This window comes from Dermacentor variabilis, unplaced genomic scaffold, assembly GCF_050947875.1.
Source record: "Dermacentor variabilis isolate Ectoservices unplaced genomic scaffold, ASM5094787v1 scaffold_12, whole genome shotgun sequence".
Taxonomy (NCBI): Eukaryota; Metazoa; Arthropoda; class Arachnida; order Ixodida; family Ixodidae; genus Dermacentor; species Dermacentor variabilis.
In genome coordinates, this window is record NW_027460280.1 from 7891571 (window position 1) to 7916819 (window position 25249).

At 48.5% G+C, this 25249-nt stretch overlaps 2 protein-coding genes and 1 non-coding gene across 4 annotated transcripts in view; 2 read left to right on the forward strand and 1 right to left on the reverse strand.

Annotated features, from left to right (window-relative positions):
• Phb1 (prohibitin 1) overlaps positions 1–25249 on the forward strand; it is a 159401-nt gene that overhangs the window by 37062 nt on the left and 97090 nt on the right. For both annotated transcript variants that reach the window (XM_075676570.1, XM_075676569.1), the window contains exon 4: positions 16499–16641. In XM_075676570.1, the coding sequence (XP_075532685.1) occupies positions 16499–16641 (143 nt within the window). The remainder of the gene's footprint in view (positions 1–16498; positions 16642–25249) is intronic.
• On the forward strand, positions 4628–10161 carry LOC142565943 (uncharacterized). Its single transcript, XM_075676568.1, has one exon. The coding sequence runs from the start codon at positions 5932–5934 to the stop codon at positions 8545–8547; it is 2616 nt and encodes an 871-aa protein (XP_075532683.1). The 5' UTR covers positions 4628–5931; the 3' UTR covers positions 8548–10161.
• Positions 12123–12197, reverse strand: TRNAS-GGA (transfer RNA serine (anticodon GGA)). The gene has a single exon. It is a non-coding gene; the product is annotated as a tRNA-Ser (tRNA).

Consider the following 25249-nt stretch of genomic DNA (forward strand, 5'->3'; position numbering starts at 1 on the left):
ACGCTTCAACACTGGGAATCTGCTTGCGTCCACTGCAATTCTACAGCAGCTACACAGGAATATTCCTGGCACTGCATCTCAGCGAGCAAAGGAGAAAGATGACCATCGAAGTGCTAACTCCAGCAAAAAGCGAGAAGCCTTTGAGCGCAAGGAAGCTGGCCAAAAAGCAGCATAAAGATAGGATGCATCCAGATTATGCCCCTGGTGAATTTCCTTGAGATTTTATTGGTATGTTCTCAATAAAGATGTTGCAGAATGTTTTTCCTTGATTTCTCAAACAACAATTCTGACAGACTTCCAATTTTGGAGGTAAAATAGCTTCTGTCCTATTTCAGCTATCAACTTAATTCTTTTTTTTTTTGCCAGAAAGAGAAATGTATGCAGTAAGCAATATGCACCTTTTCAAGCAGTACTCTTCTCAAAAAGTTTTTGAAATGGGTCACATGCTTGACATGTCAAGATGGCATTTTTTTCTCACAACTTTGATGAGCTCTAACTCTTGCTCAGATTAGCCTAGAACATTGATTAATACCTTATGGCACTCCTTGAACACTCTAGATAGTCTTTATACTCAAATTACTGTGTTAGGGTTTTCTGTTTAGATGCTAATTTTCCTCCAAACAAAGGACCTAGCTTATACAATGCTTTAAGAGTATATCAGAAACTGCTTATCCTATGGCAAAATTAATTATATTTTTAGAATCTGCATATTAAAATACACAAAGTGTGAAAGTTTCATTCAGATCTGTCCACAAATAAAAAGGTATTTCAAGTGTAGCCTCCCCCCTTAATTCCAGAGCTAACTTTCTAGGGTAGTCGCCACGAGTGTCAGCAGACTGTGACGAATCCTGGGGCCCAAGTAAAAACGTACTGCAAAGCACCCTTTTGTTAGAGAAGCTCTTCTTGCTGCAGAGACCATGAAGCCACGGCAAATCAGCCAACAATACACGGGCCACCAAACGTGGTCAGCCCTACTGCCGTCACCGATTCTCCGAAAGAGGCACATGGTGGATTAACACTGCCATGGTCTCCAATTCTCCGAAGGAAGTTCATGGTCGGTGAGCGCTGTCGTCTTCGCCGGTTCTCTGAAGGGCGCCACCACCGCGGGTCGATCAAAGCACCTGCAGCGGGCTGAGATAGCTTTGCAGAGCAGTACCCCTGCAGGCCAATCCTAACAGTGGTCTCCCCTTCACAACAGCCCCAGCGCAATAGGTGGCTTGGGGTGAAGCCCACTTCGTCTTCTGCTTTGCGTTTTCCTCCTCTCGATGAAAAATTTTTCGCAAAATATTTTTTCCTTGTTAATTATGCTTATTCTTAATGTGTGTTGCTAAATAGGAAATAATTTTTTCCGGTTATTTATGTGTACTGCCATTAAAAGGTTAAGACCAAGGTTGCAACATCTCTTACAAATTGAAGTCTCTATGGGTTTTGTGGGTTGGTGTCGAGTAGGACTCACATAAAAGGAAAAAAAAAAAACATAATTTTCATGCATGTTTAAGATATGTGTTGCGCTCTATGATCAATGAAATCTAGAAAGGTGTGCATTGTTCACTGATAGCATATTGTAACGACGTGGGATCGATGAGTATGCGTAGCAGCACCGCCAAGAAACGCACTTTATCAGTCGTCCAAGGGAACAACAACAACGTCTTCTTCGTTTCCCCTGCTTCACCTAAAAACCCGCGCTACTTCAGCGTCGTCCCCACTGGCGCATACCCGCTGAATTATGGTTCTGCCAAATATAGTTATGTCATTTGCTCCCCCTTTAGAAAAGATCATCGTCCCGATGATAGAGGCTTGGAAAGCAGCGGTAAAGAACTGCGCAGTCTTGGCAGTCCTCATAGTACGGCTTCAAACGCAGCACGTGAACGACCTCGGGTAAATGCCGTCGGCGCTTTGAACAGTGCGAGCTGTCTGGAACGACTTCGTAGTTGACGTCACTGATGCGTCGGAGAACTATGTAGGGCCCGAAGTATTTACGTAGGAGCTTTTCAGAGAGCCCACGCTGTCGAATGGGTGTCCAGACCCACACTTTGTCGCCGATGTTGTATGTTACGGCTTTGTGCCGAAGATTGTAGCGTCTGGCGTCAATGTCCTGCTGTTCGTGGATTCGCGGACGCGCAAGCTGCCTAGCTGCCTCTGCTCGGTGTGTTATCTCTTCAGCACCCGTCTCGTTGTCGTCAAATTCATGAGGGAGCATTGCGTCTAATGTTGTTGTAACCTCACGGCCGTATACGAGACTGAAGGGCGTCTTGCGAGTGGTCTCTTGACGAGCCGTATTGTACACGAAGGTGACATAAGGTAAAACCTTGTCCCAGTTCCTATGCTCTACATCTACGTACATGCTTATATCAGCCAATGTCCTATTGAGTCGTTCTGTCAGTCCGTTCGTTTGAGGGTGATACGCTGTTGTCTTCCGGTGGGCGGTACCACTTAGACGTAGAACGATATCTAAAAACTGGGCCATGAACGCAGTACCTCTGTCCGTGACGACTACTGCGGGAGCGCCATGCCTTAAAACGATGGATTCCAGAAAAAATCGTGCCGCTTCATCTGCTGTTGCCCGTTGCAGGGCACTTGTCTCGGCATATCTAGTGAGGTAATCCGTGGCAACGATTATCCACCTATTACCAGTAGTAGACGTTGGGAAGGGGCCCAGAAAGTCCATGCCTACTTGTGCAAATGGTGTGGCCGGTACGTCAACAGGGTGCAGTAAGCCGGCTGGTTTGACGGAGGGCGGTTTACGACGTTGGCAATCCAGACATGTCTGAACGTAACATTTAACGACCGCAGTAAGTCTCGGCCAGTAGTAATTCTGCCAAATCCGTGCCAATGTGCGAGTGTAGCCCAAGTGCCCAGCAGTCGGCTCGTTGTGGCAGGCGTGTAAGATTTCACGTCGAAGCGGTGATGGAACAACAAGGAAGTAGTTGCTGCCGCTAGGCGCGAAGTTCTTCTTGTAGAGGACGTTGCGACGCAAGCAGTATAATGACACCCCTCTTGCAAAGAGCCTCGGCACGCGGTTGGTTCGTCCTTTGAGGTAATCAATAAGCGGCAGCAATTCAATGTCATCCCATTGCTGGCGTGAAAGATCGGCAGTATCCACGAGTCCCAGAAAAACCGTGTCGTCATCGTCTTGTGCTGCCGGCTCAACAGGAGACCGAGAAAGGCAGTCGGCGTCTGCGTGCCGTTTTCCCGACTTGTATGTAACAACAAAGTCGAACTCTTGGAGTCGAAGACTCCAGCGTGCGAGCCGGCCGGAAGGATCTTTCAAATTAATGAGCCAGCAGAGGGAATGGTGGTCACTAACGACAGTGCAAGACCGACCATACAAATACGGACGAAATTTCAGAACTGCCCATACCATTGCGAGGCATTCTTTTTCAGTGGTGGAGTAGTTAGCTTCGGCGCGGGATAGTGTCCTACTGGCGTAAGCAATCACCTTTTCACTGTCGCCCTGCCATTGTACTAGCACCGCCCCTAGACCGACATTACTAGCGTCTGTATGCAATATCGTCGGGTCTTCCTCATCGAAGTGTGCTAATACGGGAGGCGATTGCATGCGTTGCCGGAGCTCGTGGAATGCCCGCTGCTGGTCTTCGCCCCAAGTAAAAGGCATATCTTCTCGGGTGAGCTGTGTTAACGGCCATGCGATACGCGAGAAATTCGCAATAAATCGCCGGTAATATGCACAGAGTCCCAGAAAACGTCGCACGGCTTTTTTGTCTGATGGAATCGGGAAATTAGCGACGGCAGCAATTTTATCCGGATCAGGTCGGACTCCTTGGCTACTGACGACGTGACCGAGGAACTGGAGCTCATGAAAACCAAAATGGCACTTCTCAGGCTTCAAAGTAAGACCGGCAGAGCGTATCGCTTCAAAAACAGTTTTCAGCCTTCGTAAGTGTTCGTCGAACGTTGCGGAAAAGACAATCACGTCATCCAAGTACACCAGGCATGTTTGCCATTTGAGTCCGGAGAGCACAGTGTCCATTAGACGCTGAAATGTTGCTGGCGCTGAACACAAACCGAAAGGAAGTACCTGAAATTCATAAAGTCCGTCAGGCGTCACAAAGGCTGTTTTCTCACGGTCTCTCTCATCCACTTCAATCTGCCAATAACCGCTTTTCAAGTCCATTGAGGAAAAGTAGCACGAGTTTCGCAACCTATCCAAGGAATCATCAATACGCGGCAGTGGATAAACTTCCTTCTTTGTGACCTGATTGAGCTTCCGATAGTCGACGCAGAAGCGCAGGCTACCGTCCTTCTTCTTCACTAAAACTACAGGTGATGCCCACAGACTATTATATGGTCGAATAACGCCATCTTCTAGCATCGTCGTCACTTGTTTTTGTATTGCTTCGCGTTCCTTTGGGGCCACACGATAAGGGTTTTGTCGGATGGGTCTGGCATCGACATCAGTAATGATGCGGTGTTTCGTAAGTGGCGTTTGACCAACTCTTGACGCAGAGGAGAAACGGCCCTGGTACTGCTTGATGAGCTCAAGCAGACGGTTCCGCTCAACGGCCGTTAACGTCGGATTAACGTCTACAATAGGTGAAGCTGTGTGGATTGTAGAGGCCGACTCCTGCACTAAGTGGCAGTCTTGTATTTCTGTCACTTCGTCGAAATAGGCGACAGCAGTGCCTCTAACGATGTGTCGGCGCTCCCTACTAAAATTTGTCAGCAAGAGTTTGGCGCTTCTGTCGATTACATTGATAAGTGCTCTGGCAATGGACACACCGCAATTCAGTGCTAGCCCACTGATGTGTTCAGCTACTCCAGTCCCACTTTGCAGGCTGTCACAGCGCACCTGTACGAGGGCGCAACTCCGCGGCAAAAGTATGACGTCGTCCGCGGCAATACGTAAGCGAGGTTGTTGTGGCTTCTCATGGGTGACATTATCCGAACTCGTGGCAAATGTGACGCTTCTGTCACGGATGTTAATCACGGCGCCGTACTCCCGTAGGAAATCCATGCCCAGTATAAGTTTTTTACAACACTCAGTAAGGATGACGAGGGTGACGACGAAGGTTGAACCGGCGATTAAAAGTCGGGCCGTGCATTTCCCGACAGGTGTCATCAACTGACCTCCGGCGGTTCTTATGTTGGGCCCGTGCCATGGTGTCTTCACCTTCCGCAGTTTGTCAGCGACCTGTAAGCTAAGGATTGAAAAATGGGAGCCAGTGTCAACCAGAGCGGCTATTTCGTGGCCGTCAATGCAAACGATGAGCAGGGTTCGCACAGCCCCTTGAAACCCTTAAATATCCTTGATATTGACAGTATAAGTTCAAGGGCCCTTGAAACTACTTGAATACCCGTGAGCTCCTTGTAATCCTTGAAAATCCCGTGGGATTTGTTCCGATAGAGAAAATTAACGACGTACCTCCGCAAGTCATGCTGATTTTAAAGGCCCTTTCGCTTACGAATGCCCATGAAAACAAGCTGTGTTGACTAAAGGGCAACATCAAGAAGTTTCGGTTTTAAATCCCGCATCCCCTACGTCGTCTGGCAACTAATATGCATAGGGAATCGAATCCAATCCAATGCGAGGCATATCGCGCGATCGGTTATAGTGCCTAGAATAAATTCTAGTGTACCGTCCACCGAGCGTCTGCAACGCGCGACGTTGGCACGGGCAGTTATGCCTGCCGCCGCGGGCCACCAGACGGCGATGCCTGTCGGCACCATGCTAAACCGTGGGGAGTTCGACTCGCGTTCGTTTGTGATGCGTTGATTGCAATGCATAGTTCAGTTCGCGCCTTGCTGCCGCTTTCGTCGCAGTCTTTTCTTCTTGTGAGTGGGTGTTTTGCGTCTATGTATGCGCTCGTCTGTCTAAAGAAACTTTAAACAGGTCGCGAAACTGCGATTTCCCTCACAAAGACGTGGAAAGAAACGGCTCCTCTCATTACCCAGCGCGTCCGCAGACCCCGAATGTATCGCGGATTGAGACAAGAACATAACAGAGGCAGATCGCCGGGCAAATGGGGAGGCTCGCGTCGTGTCTCGCCTGAAGTCCGCCCATGCCTCAGCATGGTCCGGCACAGTCTCGTAGTGCAGCGCACCAAGCGGCCGGCGGCGGCAGGCATCACTCTCGGTGCTACCGCGACAACCGCGCTCGGTGCACTAATGAGTACTCTTTTAGGCACTATAGTTGAACCGTCTCTCGGCCTCGTGCGCGCCATTTCAGTGAAGTTCGCGTTTGCGTTGTGTGTTTGGTTTGACAAGATGCCAGGCGGGAAGTGTAAGTTTCAGCCTGCGTGGCTGCAACATACGGACTATCGTCACTGGGTGAGACCGGAACCAAGCGATCCTTATCGAGCAAAGTGCGCAATATGTCAGAAGACGGTCGACATTGCAACGATGGGGGAATCTGCCTTGAAGAGCCACCAGAAAGGCGCGAAGCACCGATCCAAAACTGCAGCAGGTGAGGGCTGCTCATCCGTCGCAAGTTTCGTGCAAGCGGGAAATCTGACGTCCGCGGCTCCTTGTAAGCGTGAAACCACGGCAACTTCCTCTCGGGCTGCGACACTTGACGAAGACTGCAGAAAGCATGATTCCGTGATCGAAGCCGAGATTTTGTGGACGATGAAAGTTGTGTCGTCACACTACTCCTACAGCTCCAGTGGATCCATTTCCCAGCTATTCCAAAAGATGTTTCCGGATAGCGAGGTCGCGAGAAGCTTCACTTGCTCTGAGAAAAAATGCGCGTACGTCACGTGCCACGGTCTGCGCCCATTTTTCACTTCGCAGGTACAACAAATGATGGAGAAGTCTGACAAATTTGTTATGCTTTTTGACGAAACCTTGAATGAATACCTGCAAAGAAAACAACTTGATGTACACGTCAGATTGTGGAACAACTGTGAGGTGACAACCAGATACCTGACTTCGACATTCATGGGTCACAGCACAGCGGACGACCTTATGCAGAAGTTGACGGAAACACTCGCGTCCTTTCCCCTGAGCAGGATTGTGCAGCTCTCGATGGACGGCCCGAATGTCAACTGGAGTCTTTTCAACAAGTTGCAGCAGCACATGAAGAATGACTTTCAAGTTCAGTGCTTGGATATTGGCTCATGTGGCTTGCACACAGTGCATAATGCTTACAAAGCAGGAATGCATGCGACGAGCTGGCCAGTTGACACCTTTCTGTCGAGCTTATTCTCACTCTTCCATGATGCACCGGCCCGCCGTGAAGATTTTGTTGAAGAAACAAGGAGCAAGCTGTTTCCACTTCCTTTCGTACCCCACCGTTGGGTCGAGAATGTGCCAGTACTGGAGAGAGCCCTGGCTATGTGGGAGCATTTGAGGAACTACACCGAAGCAGTGAGCGACCACAGGCTACCCTTGCCGAAATGTAGAGCGTATGAGAACGTCAGTGATTTTCTAAAGGACCAGCTTGCACTTGCGAAACTGAACTTTTCCCTGAACGTTGCAATGGTTGTGCAGCCTTTCTTGACTATTTTTCAGGGTGATTCTCCGAAGACAATTTTTTTAGCGAAAGAGCTTGAAACTGTCTTGAGGAGCCTCCTTGCAAGGTTCATGAAGCGCTCGGTGTTGACAGAAGCCACGAGCATCACGAAACTGCTGCGAATTGATGTTCATGATACTGCCAATTACACGTCACTTGAGAAGGTGGAAGTTGGACGAGTGGCTGAGAAGATCTTAAAGAGTGGAAAAGCGAGTACCAAGTGTGTTTTTGAATTTAGGGGTGAGTGTCGGAAGTTCATTGTGAACATGATCCTGAAAATCATGGAGAGAAGTCCTATTAGGTACCCTCTGGTTCGAGGGTTGTCATGTTTCGACCCCAGAGAGATGTCAAAGACAGAAATGTGCCTTGGGAAGCTGAAAGTTGTTCTTAACTGTTTAATTGACAGCAAGCTTCTTTCTGAGCACAAGAGCGATATTGTGTGTGCACAGTACATTCAGTTCTGCCAAGAAAAACTGCATGAACTGCAAAACTATGAAAGAGACCAGGAACGCCTTGACGTTCTCTTCGTGCGTCTTTTGAAGCATGACCCGGCGTTCTCGATGTTATGGGAAGTACTGAAGGTCCTTCTCTTGCTTAGCCATGGGCAGGCGTCAGTAGAAAGAGGTTTCAGTGTAAACAAGCAGATCGCGGTCGAAAATATGGCAGAGCTCTCATATATCTCACAACGAGTCATCTGCGAGGCCGTGAAAACCCACGGTGGGCTGCTTAACGTTCCGCTGTCGAAAGAACTGAAGTCATCAGTGCGCCAAGCCAGGCATAGGTATGCGTTATACATGGACGAACAGAAGAAGCAAGCTGTAGCACAGCAGGTAACCTTGAAGAGAAAAGAACTCGAGCTAGAGCTCCAGAGCATGCAAGAGAAGAAGACAAAGCTCCAAAAAACTCTTAAGTGCTTGCAGGAGTCAGCGGATCGCTTTTCGGAAGACGCCGAAGCAAAAAATGACCTGACATGTCTTGTCAAGGCCAACAGTTTCCGTCGAACAGCCAAAGAAAAAGAAGCGGAGATAACAGCTCTTGAAAGAGAAATTAATGCGAAAATTGGGCTCCTTTCCTAAGTCATGTGAGGAAATAAAATTACGCTTACACTCCTTGAATTCTGCCTTTTTGCATCCTTGAAATCCTTGAAATGTCCTTGAATTTTCAGCCAAATATTGTGTACGAACCCTGGATGAGCTCGGCGCTGACGATGTCAGTTAAGTCTTTCGTACTTCTATTCGTCGTTGTGCTGGGCGTCTTTTTCGTCAATGTAGTCTTCACGTCGTCGTTCGTCGATAACGGGGGATGTGGAGCAGTTAGAGTATTGGCAACCTCACCCCCGGAGGTCGCTGCGGCTGGTTTCCCCGTCGAGGGCTAGGCGATCTGCCCCTAGTGACGTCGGCAAAGCTGCGACGAGTCTGCGAATTGTAGCGCGCCGGAGATGGAGAAGGAGAACGTGGTCGGGGCGTCGTCGTATTTGGTGGCTGACTGTTCACAGCAGCGTCGTTGTAAGCGCGTCGACCGTCGTACGGAGAATAAGCATAGTTGGCAGGAAAGCTTGGTTGTTGAGCGGCGCGATAGTTGTTCCATTTGCGGCAAACTCTATAGACGTGTCCAGCTTCACCACAATGGTAGCACACTGGTCGACGGTCGATGGTGCGCCACAAATCGGTTTTCCGACTCTGGTAGTTCGGCGGTAACTCTCCATGGAGCCAAGGGGTGGCGTGCGCATGTCGAAAATATGGCGTTGTTTGTGCTGGCATGATCGGCGGGGTCGGTAGAGTCGACGAGGGTGACGATGTCGGCTCTATTTGTGGCGTAGGTGGTGTTGTAGTTATGGGTGTCAACGGCGTTGAAGTTGCGTTGAGTGGACGGCGAACAGCTTCCGCATAAGTGAGGCGCCGCGGAACGTTGCCACAGTCTGGCGCTGAAAAAGCTTGCCGGACTTCCTCCCTGACTACATCAGCAACAAAAGATAACGCTGGCGTCGGTTCCGTAGGCGCAACCACAAAGCCGAGCTGCCGAAGCTCTTCTCGCACCACTTCTCGGGCAACTTCACGCAGAGACATGTCGTTACTCGCAGCCAGTACGGAAGTGTTCGCCGTCGAGTTGCCCATGTCATGCTGGCGGTATCGTGGATGCAGGGCCCGTTCAATGGCTGTAGCCTCTTTTGTGAACTGTGCCACTGTTGTCGGTGGATTTCTCACAAGGCCGGCAAACAGTTGCTCCTTCACTCCTCGCAGGAGATATCGCAGCTTTCTTTCCTCTGGCATGTCTGGATCTGCCCTACGGAAAAGACGGGCCATGTCTTCCGAGAACATAGCAACACTCTCATTGGGCTTTTGAACGCGGATTTCAAGGAGACGCTGCAGGGGACTGGACTCGGGCGCTAAGCCTAGCAGGCGACGACTGAAGCGGTGGACCGGTGTTTCGATGCGCGATGGTGATTCCGGGCTCGATCGTCGGCTCCGCGAAGGGGTGCCAAGCATGAAGAATACCCAGCACCTCCACCAGTGTAACGACGTGGGATCGACGAGTATGCGTAGCAGCACCGCCAAGAAACGCACTTTATCAGTCGTCCAAGGGAACAACAACAACGTCTTCTTCGTTTCCCCCGCTTCACCTAAAAACCCGCGCTACTTCAGCGTCGTCCCCACTGGCGCATACCCGCTGAATTATGGTTCTGCCAAATATAGTTGTGTCAATATGTATAGCTATAGAAGTTGTGGGTGGAGAAAAACCAGATGTACGCTGTTGTCTAGTGTCCACAAATTATATATTTAGCCGAGCCCGCTCAATCAAGTAGAGCCTGATTCTGCCGATTCCACTGCTTGCGCATCAGAGTGCTGAGCATGTCGTCGTATTTTGTGACTGGACCATTGTGGCACGTAGTAGTGCGCTACAGGACTTCACCTTTATTTCCTTAAAGACCCCTCAATGGGGGTATTACATAAGGGGTGGGGTTTAGAAATGTTTATTCTAATTAGTGGCCACATAAGTTCAATGAAGAATATTAGTATTAAGCTTATCAGCAAACTTCGATGAACAGGTAATTTTGGATATGGCATGGGGCAGGCCGTTCCAATCGGTTGATAATCGGCAAAAGAAGGATGCAGAGAAGGTTGTAGTATGGCTGCGTGGACGGGTTACGTGCAAGGAATGCCCTGTACGCAGGGAATGGCGAGGGGGTGGAGCCAACACATATAGTGCATGATGGAGCGAACTGTAATAAAACTTATGAAAGAGGATTAATGAACCAATGCGACGCTGTGATGATAGTGTGTTTAAGGCGGACTGTGCTTTTAGTAGCGATACGCTAGTGTTGTAAGAATACGTAGAATGAATTAATCTTGCCGCACGATTCTGAATTCTTTCAAGTGCATTGATAAGGTATGTTTGATGTGGTGACCAGATGGGGGATGCATACCGTATTTACTCGCATAATGATCACACTTTATTGTCAGAAAAATTGACGCAAATCCAGGGGTGCGATCATTACGCAGGTTAAGTTTCCCGTGAAAAGAAATATAAATTTTTTTCATCCCACGTTTGCTGCGGGATGCGGGTGTCCCGTGTTGGTGTGGGACACCAAAACAAAAATGGCGGCTGGCGGAGCAAGCCGAACGGGATTTTTTTTTCTTCTCGTGAGTACATTGCATGCATTAAAACAGTTTTTTTCCGTATCAGTAATGAATGATATTGTTAATATTGGCAAGTTTGTGGCAATAACGTAGCCATATCCACTTTGAAGGGACAGAAAGAGATGGGCGCGCTTAGCTGCCAGTGACAAAGAAACACACGGCTGGCATGCTGCGGAAACTGCAACATCTGTCTTCACTACTATCCTAATAAAGCACGTTTCCGCTAAGGGTGGGCGAATATCTTAGCTGTGTTACAAGCGTCTGCGTATGAATAGGGTACACTTCTAACATATCAGTGTAAATGTGGCTACTATCGTTGCAGCTCGCGATTTGTTGCATGCCCACGAGTGCAGACGAGAAGAATCGAAAGGCGCTCTTTATGTTGTTGTTGTTGAACAAAACCATTATGAAGCCTACAAATAATAAAGCCAATGCAAGTTTGGTTGCCGCTTTTTTTTTTTTTTCATGGAAGTGCGGAAAGTGATGAAAGGAATGAAATGGGGCATCTGCTTAAGAACGTAGGGTGCGTACAGACCGCTTGGTTTGTCTTGAAGAGTCGTTCACGTAGCATTCGACAGATGGTAAGCGTGGTCATTATTAGCTTGACTTGGCACACGACCTATCGCTGCGGCAAGTTCGGAGTGCGATCATTACGCGGGAAATAAAAAGATCGAATTTTGACGACAAAATTCAGGGGTGCTATAATTACGCGAGTGTGATTATTATGCGAGTAAGTATGGGGGGTATTCAAGTTTCGGACGTACGAGCATCTTGAATGCTAGTAGTTTGACGTGTTGCGGTGCATGATGCAGATGGCATTTTAGGAATCCCAATGTTTGGTTAGCGGAGGCAGTAATGCGTATTACATGACGTAACAGTTCTGCAGAAACCCGCAAGGTGGAGAGAAGGAATGAATAAAGGGAAAATCAGACATCCACCCGTTCGTACCAATTGCTACAAAGGAAACCCATACGGGTTCCTCGAAAGAAAAGCCTCATAGTTGAAGAAAAATTTGCCCTGGTCCGGGACTCGAACCCGGGACCGCCGCCTTTCCAGGGCAGCCGCTCTACCATCTGAGCTAACCAGGCTGCCGCGGAAAGACTGTGGTCCCGGGTTCGAGTCCCGGACCAGGAGGAATTTTTCTTCAACTATGAGGCTTTTCTTTCGAGGAACCCATATGGGTTTCCTTTGTAGCAATTGCTACGAACCGGTGGATGTCTGATTTTCCATTTATTCGTATTACATGAGCAGACCAGTCTAAGTCGTATGAAAGGGTGACGCCGAGGTATTTAAATGTCTCCACTTTTTCTAAGGTAGTATTAGTAATATTGTTACTTAGGAAGACACAGACGAAAAGCTATATACAAGTATATTTACAAGAAAATACGCCGCACTTGGCCAAGAGGCAACAGCCTGCACTAGCCTCTAATCATCGTCGTCTTCACACTGCTCGCCTCTTCATGATCACAAATACTGTTCCGTAGCAATATTATACGGTGACTATAAGGGCTGATGGCAGCGAGTGAAGCACATTACATTTATTGAGGTTAAGGTTCACTAAACAGTCGTTGCACCAGTCTTGCACTTTGTTAAGGTCATTTTGTAAAATACTGTGGTCAGAGTCAGTAATTATGCGTTAGATGACACAATCGTCAGCGAACATACGGATTTGAGAGGAAACATTAAGAGGGAGGTCATTAATATAAATAAGAAAAAGTAGGGGGCCTAGAACGCTACCTTGTGAAACGCCAGATGTTACAGGGAGGGGCGCGGAGGTGTGATTATTGACATGCACTGACTGTGATCAGTTAGTGAGAAATTCAATAACCCAGTTTAAGATGTCAGGGTGCAGGTTCAGCTGGGAGAGCTTGAGTATTAGGCATTAGTGAGGTAACTTATCAAATGCTTTAGCATAATCCAGAAAAATGGCATCGATTTGGGTGTTAGCATCGAGATTAACATGTAAGTCATGGACAAACATAGCAAGTTGCGTTTCACACGAGATACCCTTACGGAAACCATGTTGGGATGAGTGAAAGAAGTTGTTAGTGTCAAGGAAGTGCATAATTTGGGAGAAAATGATGTGCTCCATTATCTTCAGATATGCTGGTTAGGGAAATCGGTCTGTAGTTAAGAGGTGAGTTTTTATTACCTGATTTGTAGATTGGAATGACCTGCCCTTTCTTCCAGGCGATGGAGATGCTACAGGAGGATAAAGACTGTGAGAACGTTAATCTAAAGTATGCTGCACAGTTGAGTTCAGTATTTTTTAACAGTTTAGAGTTGGTGCCATCCGCCCCTGATGACGGTGAGAGTTCTAGCTTTTCGATTATTGCCGTTATGCCATGTTCAGTCAATTGGATGGGTGACCTAACAGATGGCACAGGTGAAGATGGCACAGGTGAACATCAGGTTCAGTGGTGAATACTGATAAAAACGTGTGGTTAAATACATCGGCACACTCTTGTTCGGGATTACTATATCGTTATGGTTGGCGATAGTGATAGCATCCGGTGCCTTGGGATTTAGAAATTGCCTGAATTTCTGGGGTTAGTGCTTAGTACACGAGGCAACGTGCCATGGAAAAAAGTGTTTTTCGCGGTGTATAGCTGAGAGATAAACTTTCTCTGCCTCGTAATATTTGTCCCAGGCCACAGCACAATTGGTTTGCTTTGCCAACCGAAAGAATAGTTTTTTCCTGTTTTCTAAAGTTAATTTTTTTTGTGTACCAAGGTTTATTGCTGTTAGTCCATACTGGAATAACTGGAATGTGGTTAGTTTCGGTGATTTTTTGTTGGAAGATCGACCAATTTGCTTGGAAGTGTGCAGTTGTGGAATTCAGCACTGTAAGTGGGGTAGAAGGACATCAGTTCATTGTTAATGGCTTCGTAGTTGCCTTTGTCGTATAAGCGTATTATTTTATTCCATGATTCTCGCTTTGGAAAGGTAAAGTTAAAGACAGTGTGGATTACTTTATGGTCGCTCATTGCCCGGAGATAAGATATCGAAGATAGGCTAGACGGATTGTTAGTCAATATCAGATCTAAAATGTTAGCCGAGTCATTCATTACGTGTGTTGGTTCTAAGACTAGCTGGGTTAAGTTCAAATTAAAGCAGACTTCGAGGAAATCATTTTCGGTTGTACTATGTGACGAAGGTGGATAACTATCCCAATCGACATTAGGGAAATTGAAGTCTCCAAAGAGCAAAATAAGGTAGTATAGTAAGGTAGTACCCCCCTTCTAACGAGGAAGCCGTGAGATGGACGAATGGTGAAGAGCAGATGGCAGTGGTGCAAAACATGCGGTGAGTAGGATTAGCCTGGTCGGGAGGGAATGTGACAGCAGGGGGGGGGGGGGGGGGGGGGTATTCTGTAAGAGTCCACCTAGTGGACTGTCCATTTCGGCCACTGCTGATTGGATGCAGCTGTACGAGCGAGGAGGAGACAAGCGGCCCTAGCCAATCAGGAATGGCTGAAATGGACAGCCCACTAGGTGGGACTCTTACAGAATACCTCCCCAGAAGTGGCTAAAGCATCAGTCCAAGTAGGCAGGTTTCAGACAATCAGTGGAGACCATATCTTCCTGGCCGTTGATGAGCAATAGGAAGTTTTTAGGTGCACCCTTCAGTACTTTGAACGGACCATCATACGGAGGCCATAAGGGAGGACGCGCAGCATCATGGCGCACAAAGATGTGCGTGCAGTTCTCAAGGCCAGGGTTGACGTATACACACCGGGAAGAATGTCGTTGTAGGGGGGGAGGGGGAACAACAGTACGCATAGCGCTGCGTAGTCGGAAACGTCAGCAGGTATGGCGGGTGAGTCGTCAAAGAATTCGCCAGGGACTCGTAGAGAGGTGCCAAACGTAAGCTCGGCGGCACTGGTGGAAGGGTCACTACAAAGAGTGGTGTGGATGCCAAGCATAATGAAAGGAAGGCGCTCAATCCATGATGAAGGAAAAGTCGAAGCCATAAGTGAAGTCTTCAGTTGGCAGTGAAAATGTTCAATGATCCCATTGGAATCTATCTCGGCTGAGTAGCCGAGATAGATTGGCGAACAGTGTTGAGTCGAATTGACAACCACGGTCAGTCATAATGGTGGAAGGGACACTGTAGCGGCTAATCCAGAGTGTGATGAGTGCTCGAGCTATTGACTCTGCCATTACGCCCAGGAGGGGCATCGCTTCAGGCCATGTGGTGAACCTGTCAGTGCAGGTTAACAGGTAGTGACGATTCCCGCGGGAGGAAAGGGGCCAACAATATCGACGTGCATATGTCTGAAGCAGGTGTCTGGAGACGGGAATGCGGCTAGAGGAGTCTCAGTGTGGCGATGCACTTTAGACTGTTGGCAGTTGAGGCACACCTGAGACCAGCGACAAACGTCTGCGTTGATGCTGGGCCCCGTATAATGAGAAGGGACGAGTCGTTGTGTTGCGCATATGCCAGGATGAGCCAAAGAATGGAGGACATCAAAGACGGTCTGACAGTATGGGCGAGGCACGTAAGGACGAGGACGTCCAGTCGACGTATCATAAACAATTGGCACGTCGCAGCAAGGAAGCAAGATATCTTCAAACACCAGTGAGGTACTGCTCATGCGAAGCAGCTGGAGCTCGGTGTTGACACTCTGGGCTGTAGCCATGGCCATGAAGTCGATGACTGGTCGGCAGGGCTCCATTGCATGGATGGCGGTGCAAGAAAGTGCGTCGGCAACGGCGTTGGATTTTCTGCGGACGTGACGAATGTTACTGGTGAATTTAGAAATGTAGGCGAGCTGTCTGATTTCGTGGGGGAGCGTAGGAGGTGCTGCTGGATGCTAGGGCTGAAGTCTGTGCTTTATGGTCTGTAAGGACATGGAAGGAGCGTCCCTCGAGAATATGTCGGAAGTACTTCACAGCCAAATAGATGGTGAGCAGCTCTCGGCCGAACGTGCGGCACCAATCATTGTTAACCAACATATCTCAGCTACTCAGCGTCAATCACATCGAGATTACCTACAACTTGTGGGTGAAGAAAAACCAGACAGATGCTGGTGTCTGGTGTCCACAAATGATATTTTTAGTCGAGCCCACTTAATCAAGCGGAAGCCTGATTCCGCCGATACCACTGCTTGCGCACCATCAGTGTGCTGGGCGTGCTGTCATCGTCTTTTGTGACCGTACCATTGTGGCACGTAGTAGTGCTCTACAAAGTGTTTGCTCAGCTTTCTGCTGTTGCCTTCATTGGTCAGACCATAATGTGCTTCTTCATTTGTCGGTAGTATACTGGTTTACATTGCAGTAAGCCATTTGGTAGTTTGGGCTTAGTTTAGCACCATTGTCAATTGCCACATAGCTCAAGAATAGCAAGAACAGAATGGAATTGGGCAACAATGCCTCTCTCAATGCAGACTTGCAGAATGTGAACATCACACTACGGATCCTGTTCCGTCCCGTGCAAGAGCAGCTGCCTCGCATGTACACAACCTTGGGTGTGGACTATGACGAGCGTGTGCTCCCCTCCATTACCAATGAGGTGCTCAAGGCAGTCGTGGTGAGTTTTTGCTTTCATCGCTGCATAACCTCATTCAGTGAATGCTGCCTAGTTTTCACAAGGATGTATATTGGGCTCGAATTATTGCACCAACGCCTCTGGTACACTATTGAAATTATGGCCCAACATGCCAAGTGATCATAAACAATCGTGGAATAGGGCCTTACTCATGAATATTGTATTGCTTACATGATAAATGCACCACCAACATTGCTCTTGAAAATTGGGATTTTTATTTTCCCTGTCATGATATTTGCACCCTTAGCTTTGGACCTGTGGCAATCCCACGATTCAATGGCTACCTTGTAGTTTATGGGGAGACTAGAATGTTTTACTATCACACATTTAGAACAAATGCACTTAAGGGGGGATGTGGCCTTCAAAAAAACTTCCTTATTTCTTCATGGATTTTGGTGAAAATTGGCACAAATGTTTACACTGTCTCCTTGATGCTTCCATACATGTTTTAGAGTGATATCATGAGAACATTTTATTCAGCAGACTGTTTCTCCTTTGAACTTTCTGGAGGGCCTGGGGAGTTTAAAAAACGCAATGGAAGGCTTGTGGAGTGTTGACTGCATGGCTAAATGTGTGCTGAAGGTCGTAACATTCTTGCTTTTCCTTTTTCACAACACAAAATTTTTGGATTGTTATTTTTTATGTTCGCATCAAGCACACTTTTGGGTGAACGAATAGCCACATCATAAATTTATAAAAAGTCAAGATAAATAAAGGTAATGTCATGACTTGCACTGTAGCCCAAGGAACATGGGAAAAAAGAAAGTCAAAATAGGTTAAACAATAACAAAGAAATCAGCTCTGGAGATTGAGCAGAAAGGCAAAACAACTGGTTTGAGAAAATGGCTCTAAAAGTTTCACTTTTTCTCCAGTTCTCTAAAAGGCACCAAATTTGTAGTCTTTGGTGTGTTTTGTGATGTGGGGCTTCTCGGTCATGTGGTCTCTGGTCAGGAGTGCCTTCCTTCCCTCTTTTTTTTATTGTATGGAATTCTTTACTGCTGCTCTACAAAGAGCATAGGTGGTGCCTGGGTTTCAAAACAAACGAGGTGCAGGATTCTGTGTGGGCACAAATATAGTGCCAGTGTTGTACTGCAGACTACCTCTCCAGTGCACTCAGTGAGGCATTGTTTCCTTTGGAAGAATCGACCATGTTACTGAATGAAGGCTCTCGTCAGCCTTCCGAGTCATCTTTCGTTGACAATGGCTGTGGAGTTCAGGATCAGAGAGCCACTGATAGATAGGCTGGGTGCTTTCCAGCTTGTACTTTTGTACGATGCCCCACGTCTGCAGCCAGGTGTGTGTGCCAGCCCAAGGGTACTGGTGAACAGAGCTCATGATGAGGTCAGGGTATCTACCAACCAGGAAAACCGGGAATTCTCAGGGATTTTGGATAGTCTGGAAAAACTCAGGGGAGAACTCAGAGAATTTGGGCTTCTATCAGAGAAAATTAGCTGTAACTTTATTGGAAGGGAACGAAACTTGCGGTAATGCTGGCTCGAGTAACAGCAGGGTGTCTACCGACTGGGAAAACCGGGAAATCTCGGGCAATTTGAATAGTCTGAAAATACTTGGGAAAAACTCTGGGAATTTATGCTTCTATCAGGGAAAATTAGCTGAAATTTTATTAAAGGGAACAAAAGTCGCAGTAATGCTGACTGGAGTAACAGAGAGGGATCGTAACACATAGTCTTTGATGCCGTGTCGTCTGATGGAGGAGTTGCCAGTGTACATACAGTCGACGACTGACTTTCCGACGCCCGATTATTCGCACGGCTTTGCGGCACCATCACGTGCCCCATACAGTCAATGTATAAGAATGTCTGAAATTTCGGAGGCAAGAACCCTTTGCCGTCCAATTTGCCATACTTTCTGTCGTGAACGCAGGTTCGAAACGGCATTAATCAAAGCCACCACCACCGCCGCCGTTTTGATTACCTCGCCGCTTCAAAACGGCACTCTCGCACGCAGATCCGCTGGCAGCCGTAGCCACCACCGCGACAAACGCTAGGCCTAGCTGCTTTGACGTTCGCTATTGAGTCTCTTGTAATTCGGCGCCATGTTTTCATTGAAAGAATTCGCCGCTGTCAGCATGGCACCGACTCTGCCTCTGTGGTCCTTGTGATTGGCTTCGAAGCTCGGAAAGCACGGCGCGTTGCATAATACCGGTTTCCGAGTGTCTGCTTTGCCTCAGTACGGAAATGTTACGTGGTGAAGCATAAGCAAAAGTGTTGCGGTGAGGCATAACACGCGTAGAAAGGGGCATTTGTCACGGGACACAGTACGTATGCCTTAATCATGCACGCGTGCACCCGCCATCTCCTATCACTGTACGAGCACCGATATGCCTAATAAGTGTGCTGGCAGCCCTTCAAAACTTTCTTTAGATGTGCCTTTGGTGATTTGAGCCTTCAAGGGCAGGAAAAAGCATGCATTCATTTTTTCGAACTGCCCGATTTTTCAACCTGTACGTAGCAGCCAAAGCGCACAGCAAAGAAAGCTATTTGAGAGTTCTGTGATGTGTCACAAAACGTGTGCAGAGAATACCCTAACATATACCTGGTACCAAGCAAAGCAACTGCTTCATCCCGTTGCAGCCATCGCGCCCCGAGTATTGTGCGACGCGTCTGAATTTCAGATTTAGCGAAAAAAGCCATCCAAGAGTTGTGCGATGTGTCACAAATGTGTGTAGTGATAGCCCCAGGAGATTCCCAATACGATGCAATATAAAGCAACCGCTTTGTCCGGTAGCAACCATCGCGTACTGCGAAAGAAAGTGCCCTGAGTGCGGTACGACGTGTCTCAGTTTTACAAAAGCCTGTAATGCAAGTTTTAGAAAAGCCTGTAATGCAAGCAATGTAATCCCTAGAAGGTTCCCACGTGAAGCAAGGCAAAGCAACTGCTTCATTCTATTGCAGCCATCGTGCGCTGCGAAAGAAAGCACCCAAAGTGTGCAACGCCTCTCAGTTTCAGACCTAGCGGAAGCTTCAATCTTTGCCTAGCATCCAGAAGCATGCAGCTGAAAAAAGTTGCAGTTTTGCCCAAAAAACGAAGCACCGATTGCGGTGCTTGCTGCGGTGGTGATCGCTTGCTAACTAAATTAACAAGGCTGGTGTCAGTGCGCACAGCTAGCATGAACACATCACACTTGATGACCGCGTACACTCGCTGCCGAAATGCTGGCATGAGGAAACGCAGCAGCCGCAGCGAGTGAAGTGACCTTCGTGCTGTCTATCGCTTCAACGCAAACTGAGTGCCGAGAGTACACAGCAGGGCCAAAACTAAGAGCTGCCGCTGCACCTAGACTCTTCCCCCCAACGTAGATCGCTCTCGAGAGATACGGTCGCAGCCAGAGTAGACCCCCCCGTGCGGCGGCTTTTGCGTGGGCGAGATTGAGCTGGCTCGTCAGCTCCCCTCACACGCTTTCGTTTGCACATAAAGCATAGGGCATGCGGTGACAATGTTATCACCTTATCACCCTTGGACTTTATATGTAATCACGATAACGGCAGAAATGTGCCTGGAGTGTCCATATAATTGCTATCACAATAAAAGCTATCTTAGAGTTGTGCGACATGTCACAAACGCGTGCAGCGAATACTCGAATATATACCTGACATGAAGCAAAGAAAAGCAGCCGCTTCATCCTGTCGCAGCCATCATGCCTCGAGTGTAGTGCGACGTGTCACAAACGCACGCAGTGAAAGCCCCGAGAGATTTCCTGTGCGAAGCAATATGTAAAGCAACTGCTTCGTCCCGTTGCGAAAGACAATGTTCCGGCGGTTTTCACACTCAATGCCAGGCAAAGCAATTGCTTTTGTCCAGGTGGAGCTATCGTGCTCAATAATGTTGTACAATGCATTTCAAAAGCTTCATACCATGCGTACCAGCCACAGCGCGTGCAGCAATGAAAGCGCTTTGTATTTCAGTGATGTTAAAGAATGCAGGTTGTTGCACATGGGTCGCAAGCCCCAAGGGTAGCGTTGGCCTGGCGGCCTGGGGCACAACTGGAAGCATCCGAAGGTCCTGGCAAAGCATGAGTCGACTGCTAACAGAACAACTTGTTTATTCTAGCATCGCAAAAGAGCGGCCGATCAGGTCGACCGAAGTGGAGAGACGGGAGAGCACGCTGCTCGACGGAAGAATTCGGAGCCTCTCTCTTGGCGTCCGGGGGCAGCTGCTTTTATACTCTCGCAGTTGAGGGCAAGAAGGAACGCCTCGATAGAGGCGCACGTGACGGCGCCGCTCGGGCACGTTGAGACGAGTAGGTGACGCATCCGCCGGGCCGGCGCCGGTCAGACCTCCTCGCTTCACAGTTGGGGGAGCTCCTCTCCCCGGCTGCCGCGCTTTGACAAGCGTGGGCACCAACATGCACACACACGCACACTTGAAGACACGTGGCATTGAAACATGCGTGGACGCGCTTAGCGGGGAGGCGTATCGGCGGCGCTGAACGCGCCAAAATGTCCGCCGCTTTGAACGAAGCCCCGGCGTCCGTTGCATCCGCGCCGGCTATACCGCGCGTTGTAGGCGAAACGTAACAACGTTAATAAAACAATATTTATTAAGGGGGAACCTGTGCCCAGAACTCGGTCACCACTGTCGGGAAAACTCGTGTCAGTCACGTTCCAAAACTGGCCTTGGACTGTCTTCTACTTTCTCCTCGCGTGATCCCTCATGCGTGGTGCATGCAAGCCGGGTCCAGCCAGCTACTCATGCCACGATGATCTCTGCCTGCTGTCACTGAACTACACCACAATACGGCGCGCACAGTGTCCAGTACAAAGGGCAATGGGCGCACTACCTCAATGTGGCCAAGTTCTCGTGGCATTATCCCCCTTCTTAATGCATCAGCCCGATGTGTGAGAGAAAGTAGGGGGTTCCTGCGTTTTTTTTTTTTTTTTTTATGACCTCACATGGTAAGGTTTCATACCAACAACATGTACAATTCCGTGGAGTTGCAGAATCTTAAGCTCTCGTGTCCAGTGGATTTCACTTCGTAAGTGACATCGCTTATATGATGGAGTATTTCTTAAGGGCCGAAGTATCGGCAGAGAAGCTTTTCGGACAGTCTACGGCATTGCACTAGGGTCCATATCCACACCTTGTCACGGGGCTGATAATGAACTTAACTACATCGCTGGTTATACCAGCTGGAGTTGTTGGTAGCATACAGTCGAAACCCGCAATAACGAAATCGCCGGGGAAAGCAAAACATTTCGCTTTTGCGGGAATTTCGTTAGCGGGAGAATGAGGCAGAAAAGACAGGGAAGGGAATTGGCTTGCAAAAAAAAAAAAAAAAACTATTTATTGCCAAAAGTCAGCTTACTTTGTCGAGCCTTGCCTTGCAGCAATTTTACTGCTCTCGACTCGCACTGCAAAAAGTCCATTGCCACGTCGTCATCATGCTCATCGAAAAATGAACGAATTACGTCGAAGGCATTCAACACATCCCGTGGGTTCGCAGTCCTCTCATGATTAGGTGTCTAGTGGTCATCGGCAACTTGGCAAACGCTACTTATGATGACCTCATCAGTAATCTCTTCATGCACGACAACACCTTCATACACACGAACGAACTCATCGATGCTGAGGCCATCCGGAACACCATCTGTCACAGCAGAAAGTTCATCCCATGCGTGGGCCAGCGATGGCGGCACTGCGCCGTCAGCACTGTCAACTAGTGCACCTTCAGGCGAATCTTCTTGCGATGTCACTAAATCAGCGCATGATGCTTGCCGAATGGCAATGAAGTTGGCATGTTTAAAACAATTAGCTGTCACGGCCGGCGACGTCGCAACCCATGCGGTGGCCACCATCTCAAGCGCCATGAACATGTCCACTACGGTGGGACGCTTCAATTGGAGGTTCAGCAGCAGACGCTGAATCAGCCTCTCCCTGTAGGTGCACTTGACGCTACGAATGACGCCTTGATCAAGCGGCTGCAGCACGGAAGTGGAGTTTGGTGGAAAAAAAACCAAGCGCACGTTTCCCAGTTCCATGTCATCGACATGATGGGCACTGCAATTGTCCAAGAAGAGGCAGACCGATCTGCCTGCCTTCCGCATGTCCGTATCGAAGGCCTCGAGCCAGCTGCCAAATATGGCCTGGGTCATCCATGCCTTCAGGTTCGTGGTATATTGTACGGGCGACGATTTCCCTTGAAGCAGCGGGGCTTCTTACTTCTGCCGATTACAAGCAGTGGCCGTTTATCTGTGCCGTCCATGTTAGTGCACAACAAAATTGTTACACGCCGATTGCTGTGTTTCCCACTGTGGCATTTCTGGCCTTTTAAGTCCAGGGTCTTCGTTGGCAGTTTCTCGTAGAATAAGGCTGTCTCATCTCAGTTATATATGTCCGAGGGCTTGTACTGGTCCAATACTTCTTTGTTGGTCAGCAGCCACGATGACGTCACAGGGTCGACGGCTGCTGCCTCCCCAGAAATGACTTTGGGCACTATGTCATAGCGGGCTTTGAAACGGCTCAACCAGCCAGGGCTAGCCTTAAAATTAGTGTGCCCGAGAATGCACGCGAAGTCCAGCGCTTCCTGCTGAAGAACTCTGCCAGACAGTGGCACTTTGTTGGCACGCTGTTCACAAAACCATGCAAACACTGCCTTGTCTACGTCTGGAAACGCCGCAGCATTCACTGTTTTGTTCTTCGCACTCACACCATTTCCGAGCGCGTCGAGATTGGTGTGAGTACTCCTTTTTCAGAATCTTAGATATCGAACTGCACGCAATTCCAAATCCTTTGGCGATATCCATTTTCTTCCTGCCCTTTTCAGCTTGGGCAATAATTGTAGCCTTATCCTGCGGGGTCATAAATTTCCTCTTTTTTGGCTGGAGGCGGCATCTTAGTAGGCTGTCAAAGCAAATGGCCCAATTGGCACACACACACACAATTGACGCACTCTACCCCCAACGACACTGAGCACACGACCATGTGTGGCGGTACACAAAGCCCACTCATAGAATAAAGAACCAAATTAGAGAAGGGAAACTACCTTTAGCGGTGGTTCGAAAATAAGCAGCGGCAGCGCATAGAACTTACTTAGGTGGACGCCAGATGACGTTGCTCAATCCAGAAGCGAAAGTACACTTTTTTTTTTTTTTTTAGGACAAAATCCAATATGGCCGTTTTTCGCCGGTCGCGTACACTGGTACGCGCCGTGCTTGTCCTGCTGGCTATGCGGCATGCCTCAATGCCTTCGCTGCCGCGTAGCTGGTGCATTCTAATTGCCAAGAGCCTCTACTGACGCCTATACAAACAAGCCACAAGTGAGTGAACAGAACATGCAACTTTATTGGCAGAAGACAAGCAGTGTACATTCTCGTGCAATAGCAGAAATAAAATTTGCATGTCGAGATACGCTGTAATCATTGACGCGAGCTCGTAAACGGCTCACCGTCGTCGTCACACGTGGTGGTCAGGTTAACGAGCGACAACCAGCAGCGGAAACAGATTGGACAGTGTGCCACCTGTTTGCAGCGACAGTCGCCGTTAAAAATGCCCAAATTGCATTGCGAAGCAATCGGGTCACACAGGCATCTGCTCCCGCAGCCTACACAGAGACATGGACTACCCACCATTTTAGCATTGACTGCTTTCTAACCTGCATGTTTTTTTTCTTTCGGAGGCCGCTAATGTGTGGCTCTCACTTGGTGTCCCACATTGTCTCAATATGGACAAGTAGTTTTCGTGGGCATCACCTTCATCAGCCACTTTTGCGGGCCTTTCCACCCAATTTCATGCACGTCTGACCATGTAAGCACATATTCCGGTCTCCGTTCGTGCTTAATCGCAGCCGAGAAAGGCCAGAGGCACAATTTCTCCATGGCTGCAGCAGGGAAGGGTGAACGGGGAGTACAAATCACGGTGTGTGTAAATTGGGAGTCTATGTCGCTGTGCAGACTGCAGGAGCAAATGCTTACTTTGAGAGACTGCTTCCCAGTGCAACCGACCAGGCCGCAATATTCGAAAAAGATAACACTGAAACCGTAACCAAGTGACATAACAGCAAAATTAAACAGCAATCAGTCACCACATGAGGTTCAGACAATACATTATACATTGGCTACGAACCATCTTACAGGCATAATTCTTGCCTTTGTCGCATGTGGTGGTCTGGTAACGTGCGACAACCAGCGGTACAAACAGATTGGACAGAGCCTCGCACCTATTTGAACCAACAGTTGCTGTTGAAGATCAGCAACTTCCATTGCGAAGCAGTCAGGTGACGCAGGCATCTGCTGCCGCAACCAACACAGCGACATGGACTACCTGGCATTTTAGCATTAACTCCTTTACAACCTGCACGTTTATTTTATTTCGAGGGCCGCTAATGTGTGGCTCACACTTGGTGTCCCACTTTGTCTCAATATGGACAAGTCGCTTTCGTGGGCTTCACCTTCCGCAGCCATTTTTGCGGGCCTTTCCACCCACACGGCTATCAACTTCATGCACTTCGAACCATGTAAGCACATATGCTGGTCTCCGTTTTGAGCAAATCATGGCCGAGGTAGGCCACAAGCACAATTTGCCCATGGCTGCAGCAGGCAAGAACGAACGGGGAGCACCAGTTACGGTGTGT

Coding starts and splice junctions, on each gene's coding strand:
- LOC142565943 (XM_075676568.1), top strand. CDS start 5,932: ATGTATCGCGGATTGAGACAAGAACATAACAGAGGCAGATCGCCGGGC.